Raw genomic sequence first — 12,119 nt, 5'->3', positions numbered from 1 at the left:
GTTTAACTGCAAACTTGAGTACAATAAAAGCTCAAGTACAGGTTAGCTGGTCTGTGTAGATACGTCTTGCTGACATTTTAGGTACATCTTTCTTAAAATATTTTCAGGCTACCTTAATTGTTCCTGTGTTTATAGAAAGAACAGTATCCTACGTTATTGTACATTAAACCTGTTTACATGCATGCTTTCTTTGGGAAGAAGTCTCCTGTGATTGGAGTAGTGATTTATTGTATGTACAAAGTGAGCAGGAGCTACTGCAGGGGATGCTGAGGAGGGGTTGGGCTGAAAGCTGAGCAGCCCTGTGGTCTTCACCAGCCCTGGAAGACACTGTACAAACCTGTGTCATCTCTTAATACATTGTCTTTCTGTTCGGTTGTAGTTCCTAAAGCAGCCATCAGCAGATGCAGTGTGAAGGAGCCAAATCTCCTTTAGTGGTCTGAGGTGATCTATGTCTTACAGAAGCAACTTACAGCTCCTGAATGACACATAGAGCACATTTTGAAGAGTTTTCTTCTCAGCCACCTCTTGCCTACAGAGGTGGCATGCCCACCGGCAGTGGCAGGTACCAAACGTGATACCTGCATGCAACAGTTGTGCTGTGTGCGCGTTGAGTCCCGGCTGCAGGTCTGTGGCTCAGTGGCATTGCGTTTGCATTAATGACCTCTGCTTTTACACCAGCAAGTTTCCTGAGCGTCAGCTGCTGGAGGAAATAGCCAGCAAAGATGTACAACTGTGGAATATAGTAAAAAGTAATAATCTGCCACCCAAAATGAAAAGGTTGGCAGGTCTAAGCTGAGATAGTGTTTCATTTGTGCAGACATGTTATAGGTTGTTTTTAAGGTATGGAGGCAATTTTGGGACCCATCGTGATCCTTTTACATCTGAGTATTCTTTTCCTTCATAAAAAATAACAGAAAAGTGGTCTTGTGCTCCTCTTCGGGACGTGGCACATGAAGCCTGTTGCTAGGTTAGGACCTTTGATGTTAATTTCAGATTAAATTCTTGTCTAAGACTCCTGCTTTTTTTAGGAAATTTGGCTGGGCTTTTTTTTTCTCTTCTAGTGGTTCTGTGTCATTTTTCTCTGATAACATACAGCTTGGGCTTTGTTTGTCTTCTGTATCTTTTATTTGTGGAGATGTTCCCAAAAGTCATTGTGAATGTCTTAATTTTTTATTTTATAGATTTACTCTTTATTGATCACTTTAAAATATTACGACCAATCCTATTTTAGAATATTATATATGCAGCTATAAGCTTTAAAGGGAATTGCCTTGAAACATCAAATACCCTTGTAATATCCTGTGGCATGATACCACTGAAAGATGTATTTGCAACTCTGCTTTTGTAGTAGTCCTTTTCGGTAGCCTGTATAATCTGTAAAAATAGTAATCCCAGAATACTTTTGTAGTGAATTCTTTGTCTGATGATTTAAAACTCCAGAAGATAAATACTTTCCTTATCTTACAGGCCAGAGCAAACAGCTGAACCCACATATTTGGGTTGTTGCAGCAATAAGGAGACCCATTGAAAGCAGTGGCTCAGGGGATCCTCCACTTAGATCAATTGAACAGTCTTGCCCTAACTTTCTATAATACACAAATAACTGTCCTGAATGCAGCTTCAAATAGGTTTTCAGAAGCTACAGACCTAGTGACCTGTGGAAATATTTCATGTTATGTTGTTTCTTGTGGAATAAGGAATGCAAAATGACATTCGTAATGTCACACTCCTCCTAAGAAGGTGTAATTCTGAACTTTCTCCTCCACGACTGTCCAACTCTGACAAGAAAAATTAGAACTTGTGTGTTGTGGTTTGTTAAAAAATGTAAATTTATGTTCAAAATTGTTTGTCAGTCTTTCAGAAAATTAGAAGTAATTAAAGAGAAAGTTCTACAGATTTGTGCCATTTCTGTACCCTCTCATCTCAAGATGGTGTGAGAAGCAGACAATTGTAATAACTTGCTGCTACTCCTTTCCAGCTTAATTTGATCTTGTTCCTTAATTCTGACAGATTGTTTTTAATTTTCCCATCTGTTCCATAAAAATCTCAAGTGATTGACTCTTAGGAAAAAATAATGCCTAATAGCTGAGCCATTTTTAATGAGTTGCTATGAGTTATTTAATGAGACGTGCTGAAGAAGGCAAGCCAAGTGAAAGATTGGGCCTGAGGTGGTGCATGTAAAGAAAGGTAAAGAGCAACCGTATGCTTCAGGAAATCTCTACTTTTCTCTTTATCCTCAGCTTTAGACTGCTGCTGTCTCCAATTTCAGGCAGTACACATCCTTAGACCCATGGACAAAAAACAAAGGTTCAGTAGCAGTAACTCCTTTTCCCCTTTTATTTAGTGCAATGTCTACCCTCAGACAGTACTGCTTTGGGGAGAGGAACAGTCATGCAAAGGAAAAAAAAAGATCAAAGTATAGTACTTAAGTAAACTTAAAAACATTGTAGGCTGTGGTTTAACATCATCTTTTCTAGCAACCTACACCATAACTCCCAGTTACTCTGGTGTTAGGTCAGAAAGAACCCCCGTGCCAGTAAACAGAGTGAGTGTTCTCCTCCAGCCTCTCTGAAGGCTAAAACCCTTTGCTTTAAAATTGCCTGCAAATGACATCTCCTGGGGCAGGAAGCCATCAATATGCAGTATGGGTCTTTGAGAATAGCAACCATGAATATAAATGTTAACATCTGGACTTCTCCCTTCTGTTTTGGTTTTAATATATTATTATAATAAACATTAACATTATTTTTAATAATCATCAAATAGCAGTTTCTCTGGCAGCCTGAGACTTCATTATTAACTCAAATGGTGAAAATAAATATACAGCTCTTTTACAAGGAAAGTTGAAAGTTTGACTCAACTCTGCAAATATGCCATTGTTAGTCTAATCTATTGTAGAATTCATAGAATAATGAATTAACTTTCCAATTACATACAGTGAGGCATAACAAATGAGAGAATGCTACCATGGTAATGACCAAAATATACACTTGTTTTTTCAGGTTTTAATGGGCTACCAACTAAGGAGGGAGACTTCTGTCTGTATTTCTTTTAACTAGTAAAATCTGAGAGTAATTTAAGTGAAAAAGAAAGCAGGGAACAGCAGTACTCCACACTTTTAGAGCATCTCCAAATACTCAGCCTGCCAGGTTTCCGTATGACATGTATTTCAAACAACCAAAGAGGACGGGGGAAAGATTAAAATGTGACTTCTAAACCACTGAATGTGGTAACAGTTAAAACTGCTTCTGGTTTAAATTTGTACAAAATTGGACTTGGATGGTGTCTGTTTTAAGGCCCAAGCTCAGCAAGCAGCCACAGATATGAAATGCTCTGTGCTTATACAGAAGTTTCTGGCTGTGAATGAGAATAGACTGTGCCTAAGAGTTAGACTATCCTAATCTGGGACTGATATAAGGGAAGAAAATGTTTTTATTTTTAAGGATTTTTTTCTTGTTATTACTATCTAGTAGCAATGTTCCTAGACTTGGACTTTTTTTTTCTGTTGGGGAGAAGGAATTGGTTGGTGGCTTACTTTGTCTGCATGGCAGGAGAGAAAAGTGACTTCATTTTGGGTAAATTCTCATGAACTTTGGGAACACACCCCATTATATATCCCTCTTGATGGATTTTGGACAAGGATCTTGTTGCACTGTGGCTTTAGTAATAAATCTTCTATGTATTTATGTAGTTAAATTCACAAGATACAAGTTTAATAGTTCTGCATTAACCCTTCATAAAGCATTGATCTTTTGTTTTTTATCTTCCTCTTCAGTGTGTCAATCCTGATCTTTAATACTTCCCGGCAGTGCTTTGTTGTGGTGAAGCAGTTCCGCCCAGGTAATCCTCTTTTTTTAGATTTACTTTTGCTCTTAGTGAAGAAAGCTTTTAAGGGTTCAGCAGTTAAAAGTTGGTGCATCTGTGGTGATAAAATCTTTGTTCTATATTCTGTTTCTTTGTATGATAGCCCACCCTTTTCAGTTGGTCAGAATTTCTAACAAGGGAAATTTCCATTATAGATGAAATGAATGATCCAGGGTAGCCTTACATTCTGCTTTTAGGCTAGTCATTGACCTCTTTTAGATGAAATTACAAACATCTCTACAATTATCATGCAATAGATTGCTTTTATTTGAAGTTCCTTCTTGACCTATCTAGTATTTAGTAGGCAGCTTCTGTGCAGAAGCACAATATTCGCCCCCTTTTTTTTTGTCTTAAATATTGCTTTTTTAAATGTGTTATTGTGCATTGTATACTTGGGAATTTAAAATGAGGGAAATTTAGGACTGTATGCTTTTTCATCGATACGTGGACAGCTTCATTTTACCAGTTATTATTATGAATTTAGGTTAAAATACGTTTTTTTCCCTGAGCTTTTGTATCAATTATTTTAATTCAAAGCAATATTTACTTTTTGGAAGTTAAAAATTAAATGCATATTCTCTGCATGTTAATTAGAAAAAATCATAAGATATTTCACTGACTGTTGCTAAGAGACCATTTCAAGACTGTTCCTGGTAGACTTTATAGGAAACTTTCAAGGGTGGTGTCATGCTGTCCTTTCTTACTGACAGTGATTGACAGGCTCTTCAGTGTTGTGCAGCACTGTTACACTGGCAGTACATACTTCTCATGAAGCACTATATTGACTATTATAAAGTGTTTGTTTATTTGTTTATCAATAATCCAATGTCTTTTATTTGCCAGCCGAATAAAATGGCTCATATAGCTATTGCTCTCTTTGAGGCAACCTTAGGCAGAAGCCTTCATATATGTGCATAGATATATCTGTACTGAACAGCAGCACATTCATTACATCATCCCTATGGAAGTGTCAAATCTGCCTCAAAGGACTGGACTGTTCTTGTAGTTAAACTGTTCCAGAGGCTGGAGCTGCTCAGAAACCTGGCCTCAGGGACAGTGGTCAGTCAGACACTCCATAGCAATTCAGTGATCACAACCATGCCCTGACATTACTCACATCACTATAATTCTATTTCACTTCCATGGTTATTGTCTGCTTTGGTGCCTGTTCCACAAACAAAAACTAAGGCTGAGACTTTTCTCACTGCTAGCTCCTATCAGGGTCCCACCAGGAAGGCGATAGCTCGTTACTTGTAAGCAAACAGCTGCCGCTCACTCACCAGGCACATCCCCTGCACGTGTGCTGGTTGACATATGTGCTTACCTTTCCTTAGGGCGCGGTGTCATGATCATGTTTTCCCATTGAAGTCTGTGCTGCTTATAAAGGCAGTCATCCCTCCCTGTATGTACATTCCCACCCCATTCCCTTTGGTAGCACCAGCCCTTATGCAGCCACAGCAGAGGTCTTATATGGCTGCAAACAGATAGTTTTGAGGATTAGACAGCTTATCTGACTGGCCTGGAAGAGTTCATGCTGGCATGAGGGGTGGCAGGAGCACACAACTGAGGTGAGGCAGACAAGACCATATTTTTCAGTGTACTGTGGACTTAAGATCATTTTGAATGAATCACTTGGAAAGAGCAGAGAGAAAAAAGTTACACGTATATCTCAGTAGTTTCCATACTAGTTCCTCACCCATAACTGATTGGCCAAGGTCTTGGGCAATGCTCATTTTGGTAGTCAATTGACCACACATTTTCAAATATGGTAAAATAATATGTTCCTGAGAAAGGCTAGGGTTAGTACATGTAGGGTTAGAACATGTGCCCTGTTTTTTTTCACTGTAAGTATAATGACCTTTCCATGGATTGTGGTGTTTATTTTTGCATTGACTTAAAAGAAACAGTATTAAAGATCTGAATCATAAGTGTTGTTCTGTTTCAGGAGGTATGAAACACTGGTGCAATCAAAGAGAAATCAGAAGTTTAAAGAAAAGCTAGCACGTTTCCCAGGCAGCTAAACCCTACTAACCCCTCAGTCCATACTGTTGTTTTCTTCTCTTTAAGGATAGCAAACAAGTCCCTGTATATGAGTCATCTAACAAGGCTGCTTTGAATAACAGTTATCATCTTATCTGGTTGAGCCATCTATCCTTTGTCCCAGCTTTGCAGAAAGGAAGACAAGTACATCAATTCTACTGGAGTTTCCACTGAGACTTCTTACAGCTGAGTGGCTCCGGGGTAATTAGTCAAAATGTTTAATGAGCACTAGATAGTTGTTTGAGTCCTCACTGTGCTGCTGCTCATCTCATGTGTCCACCTGATGATGGAGGAGACTGCCCGGTGATGATGAAGTGGCAGTTTCTGACCAAAGTAGCATAAGCCATTGGAAGACAAGAGAGCAATCAGACATGGGACTAGTGGGTTGGTGACTGTGCTGGGAGCTGAGTTCTTGCGTCTAGTTTCTGCTCTCCGAACTCTTTGTGCATTTGCAAGAAGCTGACAACCTGTGATGAGGAAGAGGAGAGTCACAGGTTTCCCTCCGAAGAGTGTGCCCTGGCGAATAGGCCACAGACTGCTTTTCCATCCGGTACTTTATCTCCCCTGGTGTATCACTTGTGCAGTCAATTTTGCACCTTCAGGAGAGATATGGGGGACTCCTCTGTTCCCTGATATTAGCAGGCAGCTTGGTTTTCTAGGCTTTGCTTATCTCTGAGAGATAAATTGAGTTTGAACCTTTCTGAGCCTGCTGATAATGAATTCATACTGTGATTCCTTGGTGAATGCTCTAATTTCTGGACTCTTACAGAAGTGGCTGGTACCGCTTCTTTTCTTCCTTATCTGCAGAGAAAAGCTGTTAGTGTGTTTTGAGTGTTGGCTTTGCTCTGAGTAGGACTGCTGGATTGGGTCCTTTTGGGAATGTAGGTTTTGATCTACGTGGAGCCCAGTTGTGCTGAGGGAGAAGGAGAACAGCAGGTGCCTGCCGGAATGACAGGATGGGTTTCAGGGATTCAAGAGACTTGTAACAGAGAGTTACTTTAATCACAGTTTCATATTTCTGTACCCACACTCTTACCTGCACCCTGTTTTGGTGCCCAAGTGCTTTACTGGGATATATGCATTGTTCCTTTTTGTATTTACTGATACAGATAAGTCAATACTGAAAAAGCAATACAATCTTAAGAGTATTTGGCTCATCTCAGAGAGATCTTGGAGGTAGTTGTCATTTATGATAATTGTCATAGCTTTTAGAAGTTTTTGGAATAATGACAATAGACACCCTTCAAGGATCTGTCCTTCAGACTCTGCATGGAATATTTTATTTTGCCGCCTTCTTACTGCATTCTAAAAAGAAAACTGAGCTCTAGTCATGTTTTTAAGCTAAGAAATGGAAGCTCCTTTCCTTAAATGTTTGAAACTCAAAGGCCTAGATGTACCTACTGCAAACAGCTTTGAAAGTTTTAAAATCTGGAGAAAGATTAATTTTGGGGCAAACTTCTGCACTTCGTCTTTCTTTTTAGACTAATCTAGATAACTCCTGTTCAGGTGCTGATCTTGCTATACTACACTTCTGAGGCAAGAAGCATTATAGAAGGAGCCTAGGCACAAACTTCTGGGGTACAGACTCTTCCCCAGAGACCAAATGCTTGAGAAGTCACTGTGGTGCTTTACTTTTATGCAACAACATTTCTTTAGGGACCTTGTTGTATATCACAGTTTTAAGAAATAATAAGCTAAATCCAGTAACTGGAAGAACAAAAAGTTGTCCGTTGAACTCTTTTATATACCAGCTCTGTAAGATTTAGAATGGGAAATAAAAGACAAGCTCATTTGAAAACCTTGTTATGTGTAGATGAAATATGCATGTAAAATATTTTAATGGAATCAAAATAATTTCAAATTTTAAAATAGTTTCATTCAGGGTGTTTTATAACACCCTCATGGTAACCTTTCATGAAAAGCAAAGGGATAGACATGAGGAAATTTCCAAAAGAAACAGGTGGGATTATACCTGTAAGCTAAAGTTACAATTATTGGAATTGTTAGTAGTGATTTGTGTGTTAACATCCAGTCCTGCAGTTCTCACTCAGGCAATATTTCTGTTGACATCAGCGAGAGGTTTTGCTTAAATAAGGACTAAAATCTGGCATTTGCACTTTGTTTAGGAGTGCATTACAGTGGCAGCTGTTTGTAGATTAATTCAAGAAGTCTTTTTCAGACTCCACACAGGAATCTGTGCAAGGAACTATATGTTCAAAAGAGGGTTGGTTTTTTGTTTCTTTTTTTTTTTTTTTCAAACAAACATACATGCTTTTCATACCCTTTCTAAATAACAGCTGAGTTGACAGGCTGAAAGACTCATCATTGTGCACATGGTACATAACGTGCAACCCAACTTTCCTGCAAGATAACTGCATAGGTTAAATTAAATCCTGATATCCGCATTGCCTAACAAATGGAAGCTGTATGGCACGTCTGGGACTCAGACTTCTTGGATAAACTAGCTTCCTTTTTTAATTTTTATTTATTCTAAGGTGTGCATGAATTCATTCCAAATAATGTAAGCACAAATAGACTTTAAAGAATAATTTTACAGAAATGGCAAGAGAACCTTTGTTCTCTAAAATTCCAATTTCAGTGTGTCATAATTTCAACAGATAACACAACTGAATTCCTTGTTACTCTCAAGTAGTCTGATGGTTATAAATTTCCAGGCAAAATTTGTGTTCCATCTTTTTTTCTATTTAATATGAATAAAGTAACAGATCCCCCCCCTTGTTTCTTTTTCTTTTGTGTTTTTTTTTTAAGCTGTTTACATGTGTGAAGTAGAAAGGCATCATCCTCAAGTCTTTCAGCATCAGGACAAGGAGAGCTTCTCTAGTCTAGAAGATCCCTTACCTGCTGTGGTAGGAGTGACCTATGAACTCTGTGCTGGCATTGTAGACAAACCAGACCTTTCTTTAGAAGAAATTGCATGTGGGGAAGTCTTAGAAGAGTGTGGCTATCGTGTTCCTGTTTCAGACCTACAGAGGATCACTTCTTACAGGTAAATAGCAGTAAGTTAAAACACTTTGCATTTTGTTGTTTCATAGATTGCTGAAGTGGCTTGAATGTAAATTAATGTACCCTGTTGCCTTCTTTAAGCAGTGTGTTAGAGGAACCTGGACATCTGAAAGTATATGAAAGGTGTAATTTTCAACAAGTGAGAGGAGTATTTACAGAAACGTAAGGAATTATAAACTCATAATTATGGGATTGAATTCCCAGTAAGAATGATACTATTGTGATTTATTCCAAAGACTATTCGAACTGGGAAAAGTTGCATTGAGCTCTTCAGAGCAGTTTGTTACAGCACTAGAAAACAGCTGGTCTTTACTGTGTCAGGTGTTTTCCATCTCTGATTCTTATTATTCTGGTTAACAATAGAAGTGGCCCAAGATGGACTCTGATTTACCATTAACACAATTTTGCAGAAGCATGAGAACTTGTACCATTAAATCTCTTCATAATATTTGCCTGTAATTAAGCCTTCTTTGAACTGGACAATAATTAATGTTACATATGAAGATTTTGCTGATTTGACTGAAAAGTTTCACATTATATTGTTTGCAGGCTTTTAAATAGTTATTGAAATAGATTTTAACATGTTTTAAAACATATTTTAGGAGTAAGAGGCAAACTTAATATGTAAGAGGAAAAATACAAAATGTGAGTTGTTGGAAGGGAAAAAAAAACCAAACAACCAAAAAACCCTCAGGAGAAACTTTGCACAGAGCTTTAATCCCATTATATCTCCTTCCCAGCTTTTAGTATTGTTATCCAAAATGCATGTGTGTTTGTATTTTACAGAGAAAGCAGCAGGTTTTTTACTTTCTTTATTTTGCTTGACATCTCCATTGAACTAGGCCCTGTCATTGGTTTTTAATTTGGGAATTGAATACAAATCCACAGCTGTCAATCCTGGCAAATGTTATTTCCTGCTGGATTAACAAGCAGTGCTTCTGTTGAGGGGAGGGGGTGAATCACAGGAGCTGTCTTTTACAACTCCTTGAAACCAGATTAAGGGTTTGTTCTACTGAAAGAAAAAGTGCCTGCTAGATTTATGAGCAAAAAGCTGTCTATAGAATTTCATAGGTTGGGTGACACTGACAGGCCATAGCATGCAGATATATACATATGTATATGGACATCTGTATGTGTATACAAACACAAAATAGGAAAAGTAGAATATAATTTCTGTAGCTATAGAAGTTTGTAGCTTCAGTGTAGAAGTTTGACCCAACATTAACGATTTACATCTGGCTAAAACACCGTGGTTTTGGGTTGATAAATGTCTTTGTATCTTACAGGTGGTTGTTCTTTCAGTTGCCTTTTTTTTTTTTTTAATTGCACTGACTTGCAAAGAGAGTATACAATTGGAGTTTTCTCTGTTGAGACCCATGCAAAGGACACTTGATATGTTAATCCTTCAATCCTGCTTTGTCTATGTGGGCACAGCTTTCTGCCCATGGAGATCCGTGCTGAAGTCAGAAGGACCTGTATAGTATTTACTTTTTAAAATTAGTATGAAAGGTTGAAGCCTCAAAGATGATATTTTACAGTTTCTTTTGTTGGACTTCCTGTGCTCTGTATTAGAATTTTATTCTAAATGTTATGGTCTTCCTGTTAGGAGTGTCCCGTTCTTCTTCCTTCAGCCAAAGACTGGCATATCTGCCTGATCCTTGAGGATCTGATGCAAAGACAGGAAGTAATTGGTTCCCCTATGGTCTGCTAAGGACATTTTTTTCCATAATGGCTATATTACTTGTAAGAATTTTGGGGCTTTTTCTAAGTGTAACAAGTTTTTCTAAATGGTTTATGCTCTTTCATGCTGTGACTGTCAATGCAATGCATTGACATGAAGCGTTACATTAATGCATATGCATGCCATTAATAATTACAATACATCATGCACTTCTATTATTATCTGTCATCTCAGTGTTCCTTGTAATAGTTGCTCTATATTATTCAATGCATCTATACCTGATGCATTGTTCCAGTGCATCAGATCAGAGAGAAGCCTTAGAAAACAGAATTGGAAGGAATTTTGGGAGGATCTCATCTAGACTGCTCCTCTTCCAAAGATCAGGCTCAGCTGGATTTAAATCACTTCTCACAAATGTGCATCTGTGTTTTCTCTAAAATCTGATCATTTCATAGCCTCTATAAGCATTCCGTCTGAAGTGTCTATCGGTACCATGAGCAAGTTTTTCCTCATGTCTTGCCTAAACTTCCCTTTCTTCACTTCAAGCCTGTGACTTACTACCCTGTTCCCAGTGGACATGAAGTACTTCTGCACCTTCCACGTATTTGTTTGAACATGTCTCCCCTTTATTTTATTTTTGCCTATGCAAAAATACCTTAGTTGATTTAAGCTTTCTCTTTAGACCATGTTTTCTAGATGTTGATCATTCCTTCTGCTGTCCTCTGCCTTCTCTCCATCTGGTCCATTTCTTAAAAATGTAGTGCCCAAAGTGTCAGTGTCAGATGGAGTGGAAGCATTATTTCCCTAGTCTTACAGATTACTTTGTTTATATGCTGTAGTATGATGTTTGCCTTTTTTGCAGAGGCATTATGTTGTTGACTTATGGTCCACAATGCCTCCCCTATCTCAAAACTGTTTTCTGCAGCAGTACTGCACTGTCATTCACCTCCTGTCTGTATTTGTGCTGTTCATTATTCCTGCCTGAACACAGAGCCTTGAACTTGCCTTTATTGAATTGCATCCTATTTTTTCAGACCATTTCTCCAAGTTGTTGGCATGATTTTGAATTCTAATATTCATTTCTAGCTTCTTATAAATAATCTATCTCAGCTTTGCTACCTGCAGTCTGTATTTCAACATACAAGTCCTAAAACAAAATATTGAATGATATTGAATGGAGGATGGTCCCCAGTGGAATCCTATTTAGTTTGTGTTTCCAATTAGACAGTGATATCCATTCCATGAGTACCATTTTCATACTAGTTTTGCACCTATTTCACAGTTTCTTTGATTTCTAAGTATATCATCTCCTAACTTCTTAATGAAACTGTCACATTAGTGTTCAAAGCCTTGATAAACTGAAGTTATATTGTCTGTCCACAAGACCTGTTATCCTATTAGAGCTGATATTTGTTTGACTGCACTTGATATATTTCTGACAAATCTGTTAGCTGTTGTTTCTTTCTTGATGCAAATAAAACCACATTCAAATATTTAGGTAACTATAATT

At 38.0% G+C, this 12,119-nt stretch overlaps 1 protein-coding gene across 3 annotated transcripts in view; it reads left to right on the top strand.

The window, feature by feature from the left end:
* NUDT14 (nudix hydrolase 14) overlaps positions 1 to 12,119 on the top strand; it is a 62,418-nt gene that overhangs the window by 39,607 nt on the left and 10,692 nt on the right. For all 3 annotated transcript variants that reach the window (XM_075503744.1, XM_075503745.1, XM_075503743.1), the window contains 2 exons: positions 3,776 to 3,840; positions 8,674 to 8,911. In XM_075503744.1, coding sequence (XP_075359859.1) covers positions 3,776 to 3,840; positions 8,674 to 8,911 — 303 coding nt within the window. The remainder of the gene's footprint in view (positions 1 to 3,775; positions 3,841 to 8,673; positions 8,912 to 12,119) is intronic.

Source organism: Mycteria americana, chromosome 5 (assembly GCF_035582795.1).
Source record: "Mycteria americana isolate JAX WOST 10 ecotype Jacksonville Zoo and Gardens chromosome 5, USCA_MyAme_1.0, whole genome shotgun sequence".
NCBI classification, from domain to species: Eukaryota; Metazoa; Chordata; class Aves; order Ciconiiformes; family Ciconiidae; genus Mycteria; species Mycteria americana.
This window is presented reverse-complemented; position numbering and strand designations above follow the sequence as displayed.